General features: G+C 30.1%; 1 protein-coding gene across 1 annotated transcript in view; it reads right to left on the bottom strand.

Annotated features, from left to right (window-relative positions):
• LOC118195958 (midasin) overlaps positions 1 to 25,496 on the bottom strand; it is a 589,327-nt gene that overhangs the window by 436,424 nt on the left and 127,407 nt on the right. Inside the window, exons 29-33 of the mRNA XM_085823548.1 lie at positions 25,237 to 25,372; positions 22,837 to 23,091; positions 22,546 to 22,745; positions 22,300 to 22,427; positions 6,511 to 6,720 (exon numbers count right to left, since the gene is read on the bottom strand). Coding sequence (XP_085679674.1) covers positions 6,511 to 6,720; positions 22,300 to 22,427; positions 22,546 to 22,745; positions 22,837 to 23,091; positions 25,237 to 25,372 — 929 coding nt within the window. The remainder of the gene's footprint in view (positions 1 to 6,510; positions 6,721 to 22,299; positions 22,428 to 22,545; positions 22,746 to 22,836; positions 23,092 to 25,236; positions 25,373 to 25,496) is intronic.

The following is a 25,496-nucleotide window of genomic DNA, read 5'->3' as shown; positions in this document are numbered from 1 at the left end:
AGGTAATAGATACTTTGTAAATACAGCACTTCAGAAGCAGTTTTGAGCCTTTCTACTCAAAATATTAAGAACACTATTTTAATAACTTAATTAAGTAAGACACAATAACACGCCGAATAAATACTAATTCAGAAGTCAAACAACAAAAATCAGCGTTAATTTACAAAATTTTCACAGGACTAGTTTTGATGGTTTTACCGAACCATCATCTTCAGCTGCAAAACCGCAAATGAACAAGATAGGAAATAATGTTTAGATAAGATAAGAAAGCCTGGACAAGAATAAGCAAGTGGCGCCATCTGTTGGCGAAACCAGAACTAAAACATAATTTCTCTAAAAGCTGAAGGCAAATTTGGATTGGAATTAGGATCGTTAACTAGAACAGAAAGATTTTTATGAATGTGAAATGCCTCTAGAAAATCCAGTTCTCCAATGGAAGATGTTTTTTGAATAATTTTGGCAGCAGAAAAATTGAAAATGTGATTTTCGGACCAACAATGTTGAGCAACAGAAGACTTCTGTGTTTCCTTTTTTCTAACATATGTCTCATGTTCTTTGACGCGAAATTTTAAGGCTCTCTTAGTTTGGCCAATGTAAATTAAACCGCACTATCAAGGAATCCTATAAATACCCCAGGAATTCATATCCGGAATGGGGTCCTTGAGTATAGAAGTTGGAATTTTATTGATGGGAGAGTAAACAACCCGAAAGTTAAATTTCTGCAAAATATGTGCAACTTTATAGCTAATTGATGGAAAGAAGGGAATGACAACAGAATTTTTATAATCTCCTAAAATAAGAGTGTGGCTTTTAGTGTGTTGAGATGAGAATTTTTTAACTGCTTGATTAATAATGTTGGGTGAAAAGCCCCTGTCAATAGCTATTGCTTTTAAATAATTTAGTTCTTCATCAAGGGCTAGTTTGGAGGAGCAAACTTGAAGAGCACGGAAAACATAGGAATAAAATGAAGCTAACTTTTGTTTAGTCGGATGACATGATTTAAAGTGTGGTGGAAGGCAAACCGATGAAGGTTTACGGTAAACTGTAGTACTGAAGTTGGATGTCTTACGTGTGACCAGAATGTCGAGAAACGGAAGAGAACTGCAAGTCTCAAGTTCAAAAGTGAACTGAATAGCAGGATCAATAGAATTCATTGTTGAAAGAACTCTATTTAAATCATCTTTATTACCTTCAAACAGGGTAAAAGTATCGTCTACGTAGCGGAACCATGCCGGGAAGTTTAAAGTTTCAAACAATTTTGATTCATAATAATGCATGTAGATATCAGCCAGGATGGGACTGAGGGGGCTTCCCATGGCTAATCCCTCAGTTTGCTTGTAATATTTATTTTGGAAAACAAAATGTGTTTGTTTCAAACAGAGTTGAGTGAGAGAAATTAGCTCATCAATTTCGATGCAAGAGAAATGAAATTCGTGAAGTCTGGTTTCTAGACATCTTAATGCACCCTCCACTGGGACATTGGTGAATAATGATTTTACATCAAAAGAAACCATGAGTAAATTACGAGGAGAAATGTTTTTAACCTAGACTAGACTAGAAGAGCCTTAACCTTTTTTACAAACTCTATTGAATTTTTTATGGTGTAAATGTTATTGTCTAATAGAGTGGAAAATCTAGAAACTAAATATTTAGCTAATGGATACGAGGCAGTACCTAAATTTGATACAATAGGGCGGAAAGGAATACCACTTTTATGAATTTTGGGAAGAGCATATAATCTGGCACAATTATTATTCGGCGTGTTATTGTGTCTTAATTATAGAAGCCCCAAACAGGCTTACATTTTGCTTTCTTTTTTGCACGTGGTGTGGCCGCCATTTTGTGATTGTAGGAGTTTCGGTGAGTACATTTTTGCAATTTTCAAGTTATGTTTATGTTTTGTACATTTGGATATTGTGCTTTGCTTGTCTGATTTCATGCATTTTGCTTACAAACATTTTGTTTTCTATTCATTTCAGTGAGGGATTTTTCTGCTATTTTGTGTGTACTTTATTATTGCTCAGTTAATTTAGTTTGATTTTCTACATTGTTTATCATGCCTTCATCCGTTAATCGTTTCACTAAATTAAGCCCGAAATGGCAAAAATTCCTGAATCATCTTGACTTTTTACTTAAATGTAAATGTAAAAAATTGATCCCCAATTTTATTCAAATCAAATCTAATCAAAAACCTTCGAGTCGCGTTTCAAGAATTCTGTTAAATTGCAAACTTGCCTTACTTCGGTCCGTGATAAGGGATACACGTCAACAATTGTCCAAAATTGAACATGAACTCTATAAGCTTCATCTGGAACTCGCTAAAACATATCCAAAATTCACTGCCCTTGAACAAAAGTCTTGGTCTAGAACGGAGAATGCAGTTAACCGTCATAAAAACACCCTTGCAGTTAAATTCGAAAAACTTCTTTTACAGTCTTCCAGTTCAAGTAGTTCAAAAAATCTTCCCATTGTAAACATCAAGCCAATAGTTAATATTTCTAATGTTAGTCTTTCAGAAGAACAAGAGAGAATTCTAAAATATAATTTTAACTTCTCACAAACCTGTAAACCCTCAATTCCAAAGATTTTGGCTCCTATCGAAAAAGCTTTCAAGTTCAGTAAAGTTTCAGATTCACAGAAAGAAATGATTAGGCATCTTATCGCTCATAATGTGAAATTCAATAATAAACCTTTGAAACCAAATCTAACTGCGAGAGAAAGAGCTACAATGCACGAGATTCATTCTAACCCGGATATTGTCGTTTCAAAGGCCGACAAAGGTGGCCAGATAGTCGTCATGGATAAGAACACTTACATCGATGGTGTCACTAAACTCTTAAATGAAGGACCATATAATCCGATCCCTAAAGATCCTTCACCTTCGGACTTATCCAAAATAAAAACTGCGATCAAATCTTCGCAAATCATTTCAAGCAACTTAAAACATTCGCTTATCCCATCTGTTGCGAATTGTGAAAGATTATATGCTCTTCCCAAAATTCATAAAAGTTGTATTCCTTTCTGCCCTATTGTATCAAATTTAGGTACTGCCTCGTATCCATTAGCTAAATATTTAGTTTCTAGATTTTCCACTCTATTAGACAATAACATTTACACCATAAAAAATTCAATAGAGTTTGTAAAAAAGGTTAAAAACATTTCTCCTCGTAATTTACTCATGGTTTCTTTTGATGTAAAATCATTATTCACCAATGTCCCAGTGGAGGGTGCATTAAGATGTCTAGAAACCAGACTTCGCGAATTTCATTTCTCTTGCATCGAAATTGATGAGCTAATTTCTCTCACTCAACTCTGTTTGAAACAAACACATTTTGTTTTCCAAAATAAATATTACAAGCAAACTGAGGGATTAGCCATGGGAAGCCCCCTCAGTCCCATCCTGGCTGATATCTACATGCATTATTATGAATCAAAATTGTTTGAAACTTTAAACTTCCCGGCATGGTTCCGCTACGTAGACGATACTTTTACCCTGTTTGAAGGTAATAAAGATGATTTAAATAGAGTTCTTTCAACAATGAATTCTATTGATCCTGCTATTCAGTTCACTTTTGAACTTGAGACTTGCAGTTCTCTTCCGTTTCTCGACATTCTGGTCACACGTAAGACATCCAACTTCAGTACTACAGTTTACCGTAAACCTTCATCGGTTTGCCTTCCACCACACTTTAAATCATGTCATCCGACTAAACAAAAGTTAGCTTCATTTTATTCCTATGTTTTCCGTGCTCTTCAAGTTTGCTCCTCCAAACTAGCCCTTGATGAAGAACTAAATTATTTAAAAGCAATAGCTATTGACAGGGGCTTTTCACCCAACATTATTAATCAAGCAGTTAAAAAATTCTCATCTCAACACACTAAAAGCCACACTCTTATTTTAGGAGATTATAAAAATTCTGTTGTCATTCCCTTCTTTCCATCAATTAGCTATAAAGTTGCACATATTTTGCAGAAATTTAACTTTCGGGTTGTTTACTCTCCCATCAATAAAATTCCAACTTCTATACTCAAGGACCCCATTCCGGATATGAATTCCTGGGGTATTTATAGGATTCCTTGCCAGTGCGGTTTAATTTACATTGGCCAAACTAAGAGAGCCTTAAAATTTCGCGTCAAAGAACACGAGACATATGTTAGAAAAAAGGAAACACAAAAGTCTTCTGTTGCTCAACATTGTTGGTCCGAAAATCACACTTTCAATTTTTCTGCTGCCAAAATTATTCAAAAAACATCTTCCATTGGAGAACTGGATTTTCTAGAGGCATTTCACATTCATAAAAATCTTTCTGTTCTAGTTAACGATCCTAATTCCAATCCAAATTTGCCTTCGGCTTTTAGAGAAATTATGTTTTAGTTCTGGTTTCGCCAACAGATGGCGCCACTTGCTTATTCTTGTCCAGGCTTTCTTATCTTATCTAAACATTATTTCCTATCTTGTTCATTTGCGGTTTTGCAGCTGAAGATGATGGTTCGGTAAAACCATCAAAACTAGTCCTGTGAAAATTTTGTAAATTAACGCTGATTTTTGTTGTTTGACTTCTGAATTAGTAACTTAATTAAGGCTAACTTTTAACACAAAAAGAAATTTAGGAGGTAGAAAAAAGAGAAAAGTCAATAAAGCTGCTGAAACCCAATATCTCTAATACATTTTGACTAACAATAGCTACTTCTGAATCAGAATACAGGTAAAGTTTTTCTAAGATAATTTTTCCTCAATATTTTTACAATTACTTTTTAAATGACACAAAAAAATATTGTAACACAATTAATGCTATGTTAAATTTGCTTAAAAATCTACCAGTTTCAAATAAATCACTTTTGAATTTCAAGATTTACTTTCAACTCTGAACATTTTAGATGTGAACATACAATTTACATTTTAAGCTGAACTCAACCATTCTCTTCCATTCTTAGATGTACTTGTTCTGCAATTAAAAAATGTATTTGACATAAACAGTTTTATAAATGTTTACCGTATCCTAGCTCCCATATGCTTACTCTGTTCAGAATCATAAACAACAACAAAAGAGGCTGTTTACCATTTTCTTATTTCAAAAACTCATTCATGCTTATCTCCTTCCATTCTGATAAAGAATGTAATATTCTGAAAGGTACTGAGTCTCATGGTTATTTTTCTAGACCTCAGACACTACATATAAAAAAACATTTCAAACTGCCATCACCTTCAATTCTTTCTATTTGTCAGCTTTCATCCTAAAATCCAATACTATCTTTCTAAATTCTTCAAGCAATATGGTTTTACAGTTTCCTTTCTACTTGTAAATAAAATCAAGTTTTCACTTATAAATGATGGAATACTAGATCTTCAATTCATGCGGCATTTGTAAAATTCTTTATGGTTTTGAGTAGATAAGATAAGCCCATAATGCTTTAAAATGCAAGATTAGTAAACATACTCATTACATTAAACAGAAATTTAACAAACATTAAACAGAAGAAGGTGGAAAAGTCCTCAGTGCCATTCTATTGTTAGAATAAAACATCCTAGTTTTTAGAATTATTGCTCGCACTTATTTGCCAGTCAATTTGGATTTTTTAGAATCTTTTGAGTTTTCTTGCATAATAATCTCATGAATGATGTAGCTTCCACTTCCGTTGGAGGAATAGAAAAATCAGTTCCAAGACCCACTCTCCGTATTTTCAACCATGCACTCAAATTTCTTCATGAAGCATTACATATTTTTGTTCGGTACTTTTTTTTTGGGGGGGGTATTTATTGAGATGCTGCTTCTGAATCATTTCCTGAATAACTGAATAATACTTTAAATTTCAACCAAGCACTCAAATTTCTTCATGAAGCATTAGATATTTTTGTTTGGTACTTTTTTGGGGGGGGGGTATTTATTGAGATGCTGCTTCTGAATCATTTCCTGAATAACTGAATAATACTTTAAAAAAGTTTTTTAAAAAATGTAACATTTTGCATACTTCACAGTTTTTGATATGTAAAAGTCTTAAGATGATGACATACATTAGTTATTAAAAAGGTGAAACTCACTAATTCTATCAAATTAATATACAACATTTTAATTATTTTGCAAATACCAGGTTTTTCCAAAAACCAATATTGGTGCAACCTTCATCATGCATACATGACAAATAAATGACTAACCCTGTATAGATTTCTAGGTGCCCACTACTCCCCAGATTTAAATTTTGCTTATCGGGGAGCCCAAAAAGTGCTTCATAAATACTCAATCTCAATTGGTGGTCTTAAAAGGACATCAAATAAATAGAATCATGAAAAGCTGGAGAATGCTCCTGGCTTGACACACCTCAATGCTGATTTCAGTACCTTGTGGCTTCAGTAGTATGCCTAGAAGCTGCTGCTACTCAGGACCATGGAACAACTTAGCTTTGTTAGTTGCACGAGTCTAATATTTCAACACTTCAGTTTAATTTATTGCATGAATAATTCAAAGGTGAACACACATAAATTTTAAAAGTGAAAATTCTAGTTGTGCATACCAAAATCAACAACAAATGGTCCAATTCCAAAGTAAGATTCAGATTCACCACATGGTCCAATAGGATAATCATCAAATGCCTTCAGATATAGCTCAGGAAACAATAACTCTGGCGCAGTTAGAGCATCTTTTCCGAACTGTCTCAATAGAAAATCAAAACATTTCCGCTTAATGTCCTGTAATGTTTCTGGACTCCCTATAGCGGTAGGTCCTGTTAGCAAAATAATAATACAAATAGATAAGTAAATAAATATTAGGTATATAATATAAATATACGGCATTTGAAAGCTTTTAGATTACTCTGCAAAGTTAATGCTAAATATTAAAATAACTATCTTTAAATAAAGGAAGAGCAATTTTTATAACAAAACATAATTACATCTCATAAAAATACTTTTTTGTGCAGACTAAACGAAGGATATTAACAATTCAAAAAATCTGATGTGTACATCACATGACTCAATTGTACAGAATATTAAATCATACGCAATTTTCCGGCATTTCATTTAAACATGTTGAATTAACAGTAAACGAATTTTGAATTAAATATACTTCATTAATAGCGTGTAAACCACAATAGAACAAATGCATTCTTTAAAGTTCACTATATTTATTTACCATAGCGACACTTCAACGCTACGTTCACTTAACAGCATCAACATTCATTTTATAACTCAGAGTGCACAAAAACTATATCATGTGAAGAATTACCGCATGTTATATTCAAATACTATAATAAATCTAAAACGATGTGTAAGAGAAATTAAACAAATAAAAAAGAAACAGTTTTCCACAGATGATTTAGCGCCACTTATCTAATGTGCATGCGCTATTAACTAATCCAGTTCTCATTTCACAGCAAGGCAAAAATACATAAAAATTAAAATACAGTCAAAAGTCGTTAATTCAGACAATCATAATCCAGAATGATCTATAATCCGGACCTCAAAGCTAAAATCTTTCTGCGCATGCTCATAGGTGTTTTACGCGTGCGCGCAAGACATTTACGACTGCGCATATGCGTATGCGCAAGCGCAGAATACGTTTTCGCGTGCGCCTTTAATGTATAACGGACGGTATAAGCTAAAATTATCTAATTATCTATTTCAGTTAATGTTGATGATTGCGTTGTTCCTTAATCTTCGAATTGGATCCGGCTTATTATTTTTTGCAGACAGTAAGAGCAATTTTATAAAAGTAAGCTTGAACTTTCGATTATGTCAAATAGAATTTCCGATGCTGGAGCTCCCAAAGGATCTAGAAAAGGAAAGTATGATTTGATGTCCATCAAACAAAAAACGAATTGCTACAAAAAATGGATAAAGGTATATCCTTTGTTTATCTAACCGTTCCAAAATCTGTTTACCAATTTCACGCTGCTCTGCGCGGGGGGGGGGGGGGGGGGGGGCGTGCAACGAACTGGAAGTTGATCTGTCACCACTCGTTATCTTCAGGGAAGATGTTTTTATTTTATTTGGCTTATAATTCCTTATTAAAATTCCTTATTAAATGTAGTATTTAATCTCGATGTACTCCGTCTTTGATACGATTTAAATCAAATTCCTCGTCATTATAAATATCACGAATACAAATCAAATAGTTTTCTGGTTGCAATTTTGTAATTCCGGCTATGCGTAGGGTATGCTTTACGCATACGCGCGTTTAAAGAAATGTTTAATAAAGTAAACAAATAAATATTAAGCTTATTTTTTTGTAAATTTTTATACCCTTTAGATCATAATTGCTCATTATTTTATAAATTACGCTTTCATATTTTTAATTTTATAATTTCTGCATGCCATCTTACCAGATTTAAACTTATGATCTATAATCCTGAAAAATCGATAATTCGGAATCGTCGAAGTCCCGACGAGTCCGGATTAAAGACTTTTGACTGTATATACATATCACTGATGTTTCTAGGAATCATGCTGTAAGAATGAGGGTATCTAATGTATCTTTTATTATTATGTTTCTAACTCAATACTCAGAAAAGTAATTAAAACTGGTAATAATTCTTTTACTATTTGAATTCTGTAATTTAATAAATTAAAAAAAATTACACTCCTGATCAAACAATAAAGTGAATTAAAAACGTATACTTATTGCCACGTAAAAAATATATAAGCCTGCAGCAAGGTTTGAACTATGCATGTTTTCTTGTTGGTAAATTTTGGTTATTTAGTTACGTGATCTGCCTTAACCATATGTTGCCTAGAAATCCCATGCCATGAAATGTTATCTACATAAACTTATTTCAATAAAATAAAAGTTTTCTGGTTGCAATTTTCTAATTTTGGCTATGCATAACGTACGCATGCGCGCGTTGAAAGAAATGTTTAATAAAGTAAACAAATATATATTAAGCTTCTTTTTTTGTAAATTTTGATACCCTTTAGCTCATAATTGCTCATTATTTTATAAATTACGGTTTCATATTTTTTATTTTATAATTTCTGCCTGCCATCTTACCAGATTTAAACTGATGATCTATAATCCGGAAAAATAGATAATCCGGAATCGCCGAAGACGAGTCCAGATTAAAGACTTTTGACTGTATTTCATTCAAATCTGAAAGCTATAGAAAAACATAAAACGCCAAATACAGTTAAAACAATTAAAAACACAATTTTTACAATTAAAATTACAGTTCCTAAGCCAAAACAAACTAACTTAAATGATAACTTCTGAATGAATTAAGCATAATTTAATTCACAATAAGAAAAGAAGATGTTACTTTGTTGTTGCAAAGCTTAGTTTCTCTAGATTGGCAAAAAATCCACTTTTCTCCTAAGTTTCAAATGTAAATAAACATGCCTATGGCAATAAAAAATTAGGCTTAGCTGCACTTAAAAATCTTTTAAATTGCTGATAATTCTACAATTATTGCATGCAGGTTAACTAAAGGCATAAAAATCTTAACCAAAACAACATAATTCAATCATTTTTAAAAGCAAAAATGCACAATTTACAAACATATAAGAAAAAAAAAGATATGTAAAAGATTAAGTTAGCAACATAAATTTGCCTTCTCTATTTTAAAAATAGCAACATCTATTTGCACTGTGTCATTTCGAGAAAAATCTATGTCATATGACTCTTACATAATTCTGGTGATGTAAATTGAACTAAAACTCAAGCAGCCAATAATAATTTTACAGCAATATTAACTATCCAATCAAAATGGTTTGAGAATGAAAACTAACACAGTTTGACTTAAGATTTCATCCTGAACATTATGCCCTTTTTTCCTGCGCTTTGCTTTAGTCTATGTTAGACTGCTGTCTGTCTGCTGCTTCTTTCTTGCTACAAAGTTATCAAATATGTAAGCCTTTTGAAACAGTTACATTTAATGTGCTGACAACATGTTGATGAAAATAAAACTGAAGATTTAATCTGCCTTCGCCTCCAATTTCCTAGTCATTATGGATCAACACTTCTGTGAAGAACAGGCACACTTTGATGATTTAAAACACTTTTTTTTCCTTCTTCTAAACATTTAAGAGATGGCTGTACACTTCGTTTTCACTGATGTTCGCACTTTTGGACTTGCAGGTACTCGATATCCATTACGAATTTCCTTTACACATGACACATACAAAAAAAGTATCATATTACATATACTTTTTTTAATACCTCGAAGAAGATGTATTGTTTTCATTTAACATGTTCTATCTTGGAAAATTTGACGCACGAATCTAGCAGGTCTTGGCATTGCTGTGACTGCACGAAACATAGCACCTTTCATTTATCTTCAAGTTTGAAGAGATGGTTGGTTATTACAGACAATCCCACTTGAATTCCAACGCGCAGGACATGTGTCCTGTCGACTCAGTTGTAACACGTCTCCAAAAATATATGTATAATTTTGGTGAAATAAGGATATGGTATTTTTTGCACGTTACTTTTACGAAATTTATACGAATGAAAAAGCTGAAGCTACTGTTGACTCTTGATCGTTATTTTCCACACGTTACTTTTACGAAAATTATACGAATCCGAATGTATTGAAAAACTACCACCATAATGGTATATTTTATTCGTCACTTTTACGCATATTATACGAATCCGAATGTTCTGAAAGAAACTACTGCCTTTATGGTATATTTCATTCGTCACTTTCACGGATATTATACGAAGTCTGAAAAGATTGAAAATGAAGTTTATTAATTCAAAATATTTAGTGTATTTCTGGCATTTCACTTTGTTTTCCTTGTCCACGAACATGAAAAAAGGGGCATTCATATATGAGGCTAAAATTTGTCTATGAATTTTAACATGCGAGCTAAATCTTTACGTGCATTTTTGCAAAAAATTATATTTTCTTAATTCAAATATCTTCAAAATAACTTATTTATTTTCTTATATCAAATTTGTTATTTTTATTCATATCAACACTTACATTAATTTACACAATTTAATTTCTTTTATGAAAATCCTATTACCCATTTAACTGGAATAAGCAGTATATTAAATTTGTGTACTTACTGAGTTTGGTACAATACTCGCCTTATTTTATTTAGCAAATGTGGGCAAGTAAATTGGAATAAGACTAGCAAATCTTTCATGTCGAGGAATAGAATAATAAATAGAGCAGAAGATGCTCGAAAATGTTTAACTTCTTGAACAATAGTTTAATGTAGACCAAAGGATCATTAATTATAATCAAAGATATACTAATATTTTTATTTAATAATAATAATAATAACTCTACGAATTTTACATATTTTACATATATTTCAGTTCCTTTAATCTTTATTATAAAAATCATATGCGGCTAAATTTTTAAAATTTTGTTTAATGTACGGGGAAAATGAAATAGTGATTTTAATAATTTTTATATGAAGAAAAAATAAATAATTATATTATATTTTATATTTTTCCTGAAACAGTTAAAGACATTCTTAATATGAAGATCTACAGAATAAGTACAAGGGTCCAGTTAAATGAACTCAAAATTTACATAGTTAATTTTACGCTACCGAATTTACGATTATACACTGAGCATGCGCATACAGAGACATTTCTATTTTTTGTAGAAAAATTGAATTATTACTTTAATACAGAGATGCTGTGAATATAAATTTATATAATGCAAAAGTAAGTTTATTTCATATGTTAATTTAGAGGCTTTCTTAATATGTTTTATTATAAAGAGAAAAAAAGCGTTGCAATTCTTGTTCACTGACCAGTGGCAAAGCAGACACTTTCTACTTCCGGTTGTGGCGGGATATTTGTGAAGTCAGAAATGGCGGTCGAAAAGAATGGTATAAAGTCACAAAGAATACTGTTTGTTCGTGGATTGGCGTTTGTGACTGAATCCATCGATGTTACTAATTATTTGAAGAAAGTAAGTGAATATTTTATATTTTCAGTGTTTAATACTATTACTTTCTTCACCTATATAAAATTTTATAAATAGCATCTGTGTAGGAAATGTGATTTTCCATGTGTTGTTCTTTTGTGTACGTGCCTAATGATTCATTTTCAGGATTTGGTACTGTTAATGACATAGAATACCAAATCAATAAATTGAAAAAATTTTGCACTAGTCTGTTTCTTACTGTTTGTGTCACTCCTGTTTGTAGTTTGTTTCCTCTCACCTTTTTATAGTTATATTATTTTTACTCAAATGTTTTATCTTAAAGCATACTGTAATTAAGCAGGAAATAGCTTTTAATGGAAAAAGAGAGGCAATATTAACATGATTAATTGTTCAGAAATCTGTTCTGGAAATATTATCTACCTTATGCCAAAAAATAAAGCATGTAACTTTCATTTATTTATGAAATTCAAAATTTTTTATTTGCTTAGTGTTTTCCCTAAAAATAATTTAATTTCTTATTTTTGAATTTAGTTTTAAAAATTTGCTTTAATATATAATCTTTAACTCAAAGATATTGTGCTATTAAAACAGGAAATTTTATGCGATAGAAACACAGGTACTTTGTTCCAAATCTTTGTTCATTTTATTTTATATATACTGAGTTTTCATGCACTTGTAATTACTGAGTATATCAAGTTTTCTTAAAGTCCTTTCATGAATGCATTTCTTTTTTGTTTGTTTGATTTTGTCGTTTTAAAAGATCTGCCATAGCTAAAGAAAGAAAATAATGTAAGAATGCTTTACTTTCAGTTTTGAATAAATTTATTACTATTTACTGCAGCCTCGGGTTTCTCTAAAAATAATTTTCAAAGTCAAAACTTGATAGTTATGTCGATTATTAGACTTGCATGAAAAAATTTATTGAAAAGTTAGCATTTGATCTAAAATACCTTAAATTATTTGAATTATATTTTACTAAATCATGTATTTTGATTAACTAGAAAGTTAAAAAAAAAAGAAAATTGTAAATGCGCAGAAATGCTTACATAAAACCAAGAAATTGTTTATATTTTTGTTGCTTTTCCCCTTGTAAATTATATATATATATATATATATATATATATATATATATATATATATATATTACAGTCTGGGGAGTCAGCATCCTGCTGAACTGTAGTAAATGAGATGTCCAATCTACTAGACCATCAAAGACACAGATTTGGATTTTTTATTTCATAGTTATTGAAATCATAATGGTATGTTTGTTTAAATTAGTACTGTTTATAAATGTGTTAAAAATAAATTCTGATAAGCTAAGAAATGATTTATTTTCTATTAATTATGAACGTAAATAATGTAACCAATTTTCTTCATAGTATTTACTAAAAATTTTTTTAAAAAAGGGGACGTAGTCTTATTTATACAATTCTTGCACAGTGAGATACCAAGAAATAGAACATTTCAGGAATTTTCACTCAGTATATCTTGATGTGTAAAATCATGTTGTTCAACACCATATTACTTTTTCACAGGAAAGTAATTTTATTGATCTAACATCTGCATAAATCAAACTTTTTTAAGAATGATTACAGATTCTAAGCTAACTTAAAATTTTCAGATGTTTAGAAAATATATGTTTAATGTAGCATTAGTTTTCCATGGAATAGAAAAGGTTTTAAAAATATTCAGTTGTTAGAGAGAAATAATATAAATGAGATTGTCCTGATATAGTTTCAGCTGGAAATGAAACTGAATTTTCGGATAGTGAAGATGAAATTCTCTGCATTTAAGAATTCTAATAAAACTGATTAATGTAAATCCTCTGCATTTTATAATTCTAATAAAAGTGATTAATGTAAATCCTGATTCATGTAGGTATTCTTCTGTTATCAGGACCAGATTCAGAAATGTGTGTCTATATGCATGCATTTTTAAATGTAGGTGCTCGTGTGTGCATGTGTATATTCTTTATATATGTATGTGTATACTCATACACATATATGCACACACATGCATATACACATGCTTACATATCTAAGAGTCTTCTTGCGAGGCATATTGAAATAATTATTTTTGCGTTAAATGTCAAAAACAATTAACTTACAAGTGCACAAACATGTATATAAAAGAACACTGAGTTATCTGACGAGGGTCCCTGAGCCGGATAGGGAAATGGCCCCACCCATACCAACAGCTTGGCTCATTGCTCGTTAATCGAGTCAATGCTCGTATTTTGCTTATACTTTCCTCGTATCTCGAGGTTTCATTGTAAATTTCTGAATCCCGTCCTAATAACAGAGGAGTACCTTTGCCAGTATTGCAACAGAGGTAGAATGAATTATTGTGTTAAATATGTAGAAAACGTATGCTTAAAGTACTGTTATTTTCTAAAAATATTCTGTATGTCTATTTTTTACAAGAAGAAAAAATAGCTAAAAGTTGTTAATTTATTTATTAGTACAAAGGGGCTTTGGCCCTAAAGGACTATTGTTTTTGTTTTGCCTTGGTTCACTATAAATATCCGTTTCACTTTTCAAACTGTTCCCACCAAATGTTAGAATCCCTAGTGGGGGATTAATACTCTCTATCTTAGTGCCCTCTATAACCTATGTTAGCGTTAACCTGTATAACCTACAAGGATTGCCAGTTTGGGTGAGATATCTAAGTAGTCATCATAATACGTACCTTATTTTTTATTATTTTTTAATTAAATTGAAAGTAATAAACTAGTTTTCAAGAATGGAGTTAAACTAGATTTGCATTCAACTCAGGTTTATTGTGTTAATGATGTTTTGCTGTAACAAATATGAATTTTTTGTTTAAGTATAATAATTTAAAATGTTTTTCTAGAGAATGAAGTACTGCCACTAAGTCGTATTGGATATTTTGTAAGGTAATTTTCTATTCTACATTAACTCAATCTTTATGTCCTATTTCAGATACAATGGCAGAAATAATGAAAACCTGACATTCAAAAAGAAAAATAATAACGTTGAATGTAGTATATTACATGGTTAACTGCGGTTTGGCAGCTCATTAATAATCTTACACATATTGAATACGAATAATTTTGACAATTACCAGTATTTTCAATAGTATAAAATTAGGCAAGAAAGCAGCTTTAGTTTAGCACCGATTTTAAATACAACTCTCTTAATTTCGAAGGTGATCCTGCAAACACAGGTCCTGTGTAATAAAAGGCTCGCCACTGGCCCAGCGGTAAAGTCGCTGAACAGTGGTAGTTCGGTTCGATGTTAGAATCCCACGAACGGTCTGGCTGCATGGCCGTTTGCGTGGTTTTCCCCATGTGTAACATGTATACGAGCCAGTTTCCCTAAGAAAGTCCTTCACAAAGACATTCCTTACCTTAGGCAGATAGCCCTATTGTGCTTTGCAGTAATCAGATAAACTTAAACCAAACCTGTTACAGATGTACTTTTGTTACTAAAATAGTAAAACTTAAAACTAAACTGGATGGCACAAACAGCTCTGCGGTGTTTGTGCATAAGTGGTCAGCTTGTTGCAGGCCAAATGTTAGAATTTTATTATTCGGTATTTAGTCCCCAATGGAACTTGATACTAATTTTATCGACACAGTCAAGGGATGAAAGGTTGTTTCAACCTTGCCCAGCCTGGGAATCAAATGCCGGACCTCTGGTGCTGCTGCGTGACGCACTAGCTACTGTGCTACCCAGCCTCCCTAAAATAGTAAATTTATGAAAATTATTTTAAAAATGCAAAATATTAGCATACTTTTCCGTTTCGCCGGCGCAGATCTTGCCAAGCAGACTTTATTGGCAATAACACACAGTATACATATAAAAATTTTAAGAAATGTTACTTCTAAGAAATTTTTATTTTAAAGGCATAAACATTTTAATAGCGTTTAAAATTTTGTAAAATGATAATAAATAAAGACAATAAATTTGTAGAAAGACATTAATTTGTATTTGTAAAAAGAGATTAATTTAAGAATTTACTATGCTTTCATGGTACAACATTCTGATTCGCCGTTTCATATCACGTGACCCCAAGTGATCTGATCTCATGTTAAACTACGTTAATTCTCTCAGTAATTATCTACATTAATTTCAAGTTAAATCTTAATTTGGAATACAAGTTTAAATGCAAGAATTATTTCATTTCGTTTGAATAGCTTACTCAGAAATTATGTAACACCGCAGTGCTTTACTTCGCTAGTGCATTCTCATTAGAATTGATGAATTTAACCCTTGATTTTGCCTTTTCTATATTTTCGAGTGAGCGTGAGATTGCATCCTAATTGATTTAATTACCGCGAATGGCCTACATAAAATTGAACTATTTGGTAAAAATTCCACGTAATTATATCCCAGTATTAAAAGAAATGTTCAATCTGATAGAAATAGCTGCGACTTGTTTTGAAAATGAAACGTAAAAGGTTACCAGCAAGGATATTCTGTTTGGCATCGATTGTACCATTTTGGGCGACTTTATCGCTTGCACCGGCAAAATGGAAAAGTACCAATATTGGTTTGACAAAGGTAAGGTGTAATTGAATTTAATAAGTTGGAAATACTGTCTGTCTTTCCATGAGTTAAAAAATAATTTCAAATAAAATTTCATTTTTCTGTTTTTCATGTTATTGTAATCTGATTTATCATATGTAGTCACATATTCCATCCCTCTTTGCACTATAGTACATAATTCAAAAGACTTATCAGTTTCAGCAATATTTTTTTTACCAGTATACATTTTTACCATAAGTCTGTTTCTAAATCATATCCTGAAAAATTAAGGAGTAAAGTACACAAAGAAGGAAAATATGCAAGTAAATAATGGCATTTAGTGTTGTTTATGTGTCTAATATTTGTACTAGATCGTAAAAGTTATAAAATTCTATTAGGTTTTATATTTTTTTAAACTGAGATGATTCTTTGCACCCAAATGTTTAAAGCCTTCTAGAACTGGTACTTTGATCTAACTTCTATTCCTAATAAATAATCCAGCTGCATACAGTTTATTCAATTTCTGCATGTGTAAGGTAAATAGTATTAGCTTTTTTTAAATATATCTTTTACAACTATTCCATCAGGTAGATTTCTTTCATATTTTGCCTTAATTGAGTCGTCCTGCTAATTAAGAATTTATTGCAGTTAATATGTTAAGTTTTTGTGTGTATAATTCATTTTAAGTATGTGCAAGCAAATGCATACTTTAACAGTTTAGTAGAATTATGTTTTGGGTATCAAATTCAGAAATTTTTAGGTTGTTTTTAGAAGATTTATTAATGATTTATACCATATTAATATTGGTAAAAAAATTCTGTGGCTTTTATATGAGAGTATATATTTTAAAATAGCTGCATGATATAGTAGAGGTAAAAAGCTTCGTGTGGATCATAAATTAATATTATGTGGAAATTTTTCATTTATTTAATAAAGAAAATATTCAAGCCACAACTAAATTTTTTTCACTGGATTATTTGCATACAAAGTTTGCAGCAAATATTTCCTGCAACAGAAGTGACAGTTTTTATTTTGCCAAGACAGGAAATTTAGTTAGTGAAAGCAGTAACCCTATTTTGAGATGTTAAATAAGAAGGCAAATTTTTTAATTTAAATTGATTTTTGAAGGAATACTTCATTTAGTCTTGCTATCATTCTACGTGGCTTTTAACTTTTTTATGGTATTTATAATTTTATTGTTATTCAGCTTTCTGTTTGCTTAGAATGCACATGAATGTAGACTTAAAATATTTTATATTGCAAACTGAGATGCCATTGTTATCATAATTAAAGATTTGTGTTCTGATTCTGGAGGAATTTACTGATAATACTTTTGATTGTGTATTGGTTTCTGGTTTATTGAAATGTGCAAAATAGCCTGTTAATGCATATACATATGTTTATGAAGTATTCTGTTATATGTATATGGTGTTGTGATTAGTTTTCTGCTTACCCTTTATTTAAGAAAAAGTTATCTGTAAGAAAGCGAATATTCTTTACTATATGTAGGATTAAAATTGGAAAGGCTAATGCAATATAATTAATACAAAATTAAGTTTCTTCTCATGTACTTAAATACAAACACAGCCATTAAAGACTTTCTTAACCTTGCAGTTCTAAACAAATCTTTAGGTATTTTTTACTTGAAATTACAGGCATTGTGTAAGGTATATAATTGAAGTTTACTGTGTGATAGTATGAACTTAAATTTTTAATTACTGAAATGTAAATTTTTAAATATGAAATACTCAGTACATTTTATATGCATCTTTTAATACTTCAACTATATTTAAAAACTGAAAACATCTGAAGTGTGAAATTATTACAATTTTTTTTTGTTTGTTTGTTTGTTTAGGAGCTGTTCTCAAAACGTTGGGTGACAAAGAATTCACTTTTACAAAAATTGAACAGGATATTAAAGACAGTGAAATATAGAACAAATATGGCAAAGCTGAATGAAATCTATGTTAAATTTTATTAGTGAAAAAAATTATGCTCTTCAGATTTAATGTTAGTTTTTATTGTTTAACAGTAATTGCAGTTTCCGAATACCTGTGAAATAAACCTAATTCTTAAATTAATTTCATGTGTATTTTTTTTTCCAAGTATTACAGTTCATAATACTTCAAACAACTTGAAATTTGATACTTGTTAATTTATGTGGGATATGTTCATAATACTTTTATAATTTAAATAACTTATTGTCATCATATGAGTGTAATCTAAAATGCACAGCATTTGACAACAAATTAATAAAAAATTAGCCAACTTCTAATTGCTTTCTTTTGTCCAGTTGCCTCCTTTTAAATCATTTAATACCATAAAGCTATTTTATGAAAAAAATAATATGTATGTCCACATCAACATGTACATTTATGATGATGCTACAGAAAAGTCACGTGACATAAATATTTAAAAACTTCAATATTCCTAAACAAATTAACTTTTTAAAATTTTATCTGGTATATAAAATAAAGAACATATTTAGGTAATTTTGAATTTGCATAATTTAATGAACTTATTTATGAAATTAACAGTTACATTGTAAAAGGGAACTTTTTAAAAATGCCTCAATAAAGCATTTCTTTTGTAGAGGTAAACTTTCAGTACTGATCTAATATATTTATAAGATTTTAAACTGAGAAAAACAACAATAATAGATTACAATACATTGAAAGATTGACTGATAAATGTAAAATTTTTACATATCATAATTATGTGTGTAACTAAAACAGATTTTTAAAACAGAAGTTATTCGATTAACTTACATGCAAATTAATAACATTTTCTTTAACATGTTTTTGATAAACTTAATTTTAATAAATAAATATATATATATATATATTTGTGTATTATCTGAAGATATGAATGCAATATTTGTGACATTGAACATTCATCTTTAAGGAAAATAAGCAAAAAGTAAACTTCGTAACTATTGGAAAAGGTAAGTTTTCTACAACATCCCTCCTGGTCTATATTTAACAATTTTAAAATTTAGCACACTCATTCAAATAATCTAAATCTATGATGTTTTCTTTTGTACTACAATCATTTACTGAATTTGGTAATTAACTATATTGTACTTTAGATAGGAATTAACGCAGATATTCCCCGTATTTTACGGTACAAAAACTTATATATTTGATAATAATTTACCTAAATCTTCGCTATGTTTTCTTTGCATATGTGAATGACTTTGGTAAAAATTTAGTCCAATGTCTTCTCCTCTTTACTGGACATTTTTCATAAAATGTGCTTATTTTAATCTCATATTTTTTATATAAATCTATGCAAAAATGTTCTGCATATTATGATTAAAAGATAAAATGTTAATTTGATATCAAATTTTTACATATCCACCTTTTAGGTATGTACAGCAATATGGAATATATATAACTGGAAAATTTAAATGCAGAAAAAATTAATTTCTATTAAAAAATTATGTAACACTTAAAGGCTGAAAATCACTTTTAATATTTCATTTCAATGTGACTACAAAATATATAATAAATTTTGTAAACCTGAATTCTATGTATTAAATCAATTAATGCTATCGTTCATTTTCATAGCATAAAAAAATGTACTTCGGAAAAGCAAATAATTTATTTAAAGTGTTATTTAACAATAATGAATTTAGTAAACAACTGTTTGCTACAATTGTTTACTAAATTTAAATTTATGAAATGAATTTAGTAAACAAAAATGTAAATGAATGATAGCATTAATTGATTTAAAACATAGGATTGATGTTTACGAAATTTACTGCATATTTTGTAGTCACTTTGAAATGAAATATTAAAAGTGATTTTCAGCCTTTAAATGTTATGTAATTTTTTAATACAATTTTTTTTTTTAACATTTACTAGTGCATTTAAATTTTCCAGTTATATGTATTCCATATTGCGGTACAGATATTACAGGCAGATATGTAAGAATTTGATATAAAAATGACATTTTACCTTTTAATCATAGCATGCAGAAAGTTTTTGCATAGATTTATATAAAAAATATGAGATTAAAATAAGTACATTTTACGAAAAATGCATTAAAAAGGTAATTGGAGATTTATGCAAATTTTTTACCAAAAATGTGCACTTATACACAGTAAAGCGGAGAAGACATCGGATTAAATTTTTACCAGTCATTCGCATATGCAAAGAAAACATAGGGAAGATTTAGGTCAATTACTATCAAATATATACGTTTTTGTACCGTAAAATACGGGAAATATATGCATTAATTTCTATCAAATATATACGATTTTTGTACCGTAAAATATGGGGAATATCTACCTTAATTTCTACGTAATATATACAGTAAAAAATCGGAGAGATTTAGGTAAATTTTTACTAAATATATACGCATACGTGAAGCAAAAAATTGAGATTTACATATATGCGATAAATATACGTAAATTTTTACTAAAAATATACGTAAATCCCAGAAATTACATATATTATACGTAACAGTTGCGAATGAACAGCAGTCTCTCGCGTAAATATACCTAAATTTTACATAAAAGTTACGTATAGTATAACGTAAAAATATACGTAAATATCTAGTAATTGCCACTGGACACTTTTTATGATATTTTTATGTTTAACTTGAACGTTTTTTATACGAAAGGCCATTCGTAAATTGCACGTATTTTTCTCGTGCAATTTACGAATGCATGCTGCCTGGGAATAGATTCAGGTTTGGTTTGATTTATTTAATTATGGCAAAGCAGCACATGAGTGCTATCTGCCTAAGGGAAGAGATGCCTTCGTGGAGGACTTTCTAAGGGGCTCGTATACAAGTTACACATGGGGAAAACCATGAAAACGCCCATGCAGCCAGCCCATTCGCGGGATTCCAACCTCAGACCGAACTACCAATGTTCAGCGACTTTACCATTCGGCTGCTGGTGGGCGTAATAGCAGGAATTTTGATGGTGAAGTGTTGATCCATAAAATGACTAGGAAATTGGAGGCGAAGGCATATTAAATCTTCAGTTTTATTTTCATCAACATGTTGTCGGCACATTAAATGTGACTGTTCCAAAAGGCTTACATTTTTTATAACTTTCTAGCAAGAAAGCAGCAGCAGACAGACAGCAGTCCAACTAAGGCAAAGCATAGAAAAAAGTGCGTAATGTTCAGGATGAAACTCAAGTCAAACTGTGTTAGTTTTGGTTCTCAAAGCATTTTAATTGGATAGTCAATATTGCTGTAAAATTATTATTGGCTGCCTAAGTTTTTAGTTCAATTTACATCACCAGAATTATGTAAGAGTTATATGCGATAGATTTTTCTCGAAATGACACAGTGCAAATAGATGTTGCTATTTTTAGAATAATGTTTCTAATTTAATGTTTTACATATTCTTTATTTTTCTTACACACATATATATATATATTTACTTTTGGTGTGGCTGACTGCAACCAAAATACAAGGTGCACATCTACATGTTATAGCAGCCCTATGAACGAAATTTCAGCATTCTGAGGCTACTCTTTTTTTAGTTATGTGAGATTCGTACATACAATCATGAAAAAAACTTTTCAGAATTCATTTTAAATCAGTTTTATAATTTTTTGGGGGGGTGGGGAGTCCTTTATTCTGTCCTTACGTACAGAAGCCATGCAAAAACATTGCTAAATTGCAATCGACAGCGGTCAAAATGGATATTTTTGTTGAAATATGATACCTGAAATTTTTCGCTATTGCAATACTTCCTTTTTACTTCATACAAGGAAATAAAAATGAGGCTAAAATGTTTAGAATTTTAGTCAAGTTACAGTCTCATTCAAATTACCTCACTAAACTCATTTAAAGAACACAATTAGTTTAGGCATTTCTCCACCCTAAAATTTATGCTTAATGCATTGGATTTATTAGACAAGAACAAGAATTTAAAACATTGGAAAAATTTCATAACTCAAAATGACAGATTTACAGACTTTAATATGATATTCAATGCCTAAAATCCATACCTGAGCCAACGGCATCTAAGAACACTAAGAAAGCACCATGGAGGTATGCTTCTGATGACAACATGTTATCTTCACTTATATTGATAAACTCTACCCACGTTAAGATATCTCTCACACTGACAGTCGTCCTAAATTTAAACATACCAGTAAATACATGCAAAATAATCTGTAACCAAATAATTTATAATTTTCGATTTTAAATTTAACATTATAAAGCTAATGACAATAAAGTAATGCACAACTTACCATTTTCCAACATCAGTTTTTGTATAGAAACTTAAAAATTCAGCTATAGCTACTCCAAATCCAGAATCTTTTTTCGTTGCATAAGGGTGATATATACCTTCTTTGATATTATGCTCAACAATATCTATAATATCTTGTGTCAGTTGTAAATTGCTAGGGCACCAAATTTCAGTGAAGCGGTTTCTAAGTGCAGGTGATAGCTATGTGATGAAAAACAAACTACAATTAATACTGTAACTTCTATTTATTAATTTTTGACAGAAAAAAGATACATTTTAGAAACGTACTTACTTCTTTTTTACCATAGTCACCACCAGGATTCATTGTGGCAAAAAACTGAAAGCCTTTTTTAGCAATTATTTCAGATTCTTGGCATGTATCAAAACATTTTTCAGCTAATAATATTGTCTGTTCAGGTTCAAGTACACTATTTAATCTTTCAAGGACAGAATCATCAGCTAATGATATTTCATCAGCTAAAAAGTAACTTCCCTCTTGCATTGCCAAAATCAATGGTCCATCAACCCATTCAAAGATTTTAGAATCCTATACAAAAACATAAAAATATATAACTACTATAGCTTCCATATGTATGAAAGCATTCCCATTAAATAATATGAATACAGAGGCCTATTTTTAGATGATTTTCATTGTATTCGCAGAAATATTTTCCTTAAATATTTGTGTTTAAAATGTTCTACTTGATAACACATATTACTACCTTTCTATACCAAAGAGTTATTTTATCCCATTTCTCTTGAACAGTTTTCCAATGTCTAAGGAGAGCTGTAGGGCGACATATGCATACCCCACTTTTTTAAAGTCTAAAAAAGCAAAAAATCCATGGGTGATTTAGCAGGAATATGAGTGAAGGGTATGGCCTAGATACCTGTTTCTTGCCTCATTTTTTCCCAGAATAGTTACAGCGGATTTTGATGTACAGCTGCTTGCTTTGTCTTCATGCAGTTCTATTTATTGATGGCACTGTGGGTAAACAGAAGTTATTTCTTATTTGAAAACTAGGTATAAAATATGTTCCTGAAAATATGTGAAATTTATCTTAAAATTTTTCTCCACTTTCCTTATTTTTAATTTACTGCTGTATGAAAAACCATCAACAATTATAAATCATTTTGCAAAACTTTCCTTAGATTCTTTGAAGTCTGTTTTATGATTTTTTTTCCTCCTCTTTTATGATAATAAATGAATTTCTTTCTGCTGCAGTCATTTAAATACACCCTAGATTCATCAATTGTGAAAACAGTTTTCCATTTTTTTGGGGGGGATAAATGTTTCTCATAAAGAATTCTGCAGCGTCTGCATTCGGCAATACACTGTGGAGAAAGAAAATGCATATGGTGGGGTTTTTCCCCCCCTTCTATTTTAAGATTTAAAAGAGCATTAATCACTCTGTTCACAGCTGACAATGGACATTTTAATGATTTTGTAACTTTCCTTTGACTTGGTGGATTTCCGTTTAACATTAAAGATCTTATCTTTGCTACTTTCTGTTTTTTAATCTTTGGGTTTTTTTTTTTTTTTTTTTTTTTTTTTCCTTGTTGATAATATTACCTATCGTAGCTTTAGATATAAATAAACATGACATTCACAGTGTTTTTTAATAACAAGATATGAAACAATTCCTTCGGAAAGAGCACAAACACAGCCTTCTATCTATTGCTTCTTTAAAACTGCCATTTTGCATGAAAACAAAACTGTCAAGTAGCAGATGAAAATTTATACTTTCAAAAATATAGCTTCAGTCAAAAATTTTTAAGCAGACAATTTTTTTTATAGCAAAGCAAAATCATCTAAAAAACATGTGAACAGCCTCTATACAAATTTTAAATATGAGTTAATTACTAGTGGATAAATGTTTTTCCTTAAAGCACGTTTTTTAAACTATGTATGAAAAGAAAACAATTAAGATTTAAAATAATTTTTTCATCCGACAAAAAATATTTTGTGGAATTAATTTTATAACAGAAAAATTAAACAGCACTATTTTAAAATCAAAAATATTAAACCACATTTGTTTGTCACTAACTTTATTGAAACTAAAGAATTTTAGAAATTTTATAACAGATACTAGGTAAATTATTAATGCTCATTGCTTCTGTAGACCAAAATTTAATTCTTTAATATTGCAGAAATATATCGCAAGAATTCAAAATAAATTATTGTTCTAAAATTTGAAATATTCTCTTCTAATTTGAGATATAACATAATTCTAAATATGAATTATTAGCTTCTTAAAGTTACAAAATGCTCATAATTCTCAATTTAAATTATTTTTTTGGAAAAAATATTTTCTTATTTAAATTTTTAAATTGCAAGCATTCTTTTGAGGCATAAATCATCACATAAAAGTCTCATATTCTTGAAGAATATTAAACTGATGTAATAAATGAAAACAGAACATGTTAAATATGTGCATTGTGAATATTCCTAATCTGCTTAATAAATGATTCACTAGCAACATAATTAAACAACTGGCAAAATTCCTTTACATAATTACTACAAATAATTTACTGGACATTCCATTTTTGGCCAACTTATTAAAAAAATTTTAAATTATCCTAAGTAGCATTAAAGAAGACCTGAAATATAATTTAGCTTTATTTAATTATTGTTCTAATTAAATCACACTGTAAAATTATTATTTCACAAAGAATAATTTTTAGTACATACTCTTTCATCAATATCTCGAACAGGACGTAAACCACCTAAGAAATCAGCACTTTCAGAATGCATATGACAATTCACCGAATACAGTGTTTTATCAAATATTTCAGCATAGATTTGGCACATTGTTGTTTTGCCACATCTGCAAAAGAAATCGTGTTAAAAAAATTATTTTTTACATAAATATTTGCACATTAAAATAAAATGGAATACAAACAAAAAGAAAAATATATGTATAAAAGCGATATTTGCATATTTAAGAAATA

Source organism: Stegodyphus dumicola, chromosome 9 (assembly GCF_044657685.1).
Source record: "Stegodyphus dumicola isolate Sdum_Otavi_A_Nest chromosome 9, ASM4465768v1".
NCBI lineage: Eukaryota > Metazoa > Arthropoda > Arachnida > Araneae > Eresidae > Stegodyphus > Stegodyphus dumicola.
Note: the sequence above shows the minus strand (reverse complement) of the source record. Positions and strands in the feature narration are given on the sequence as shown.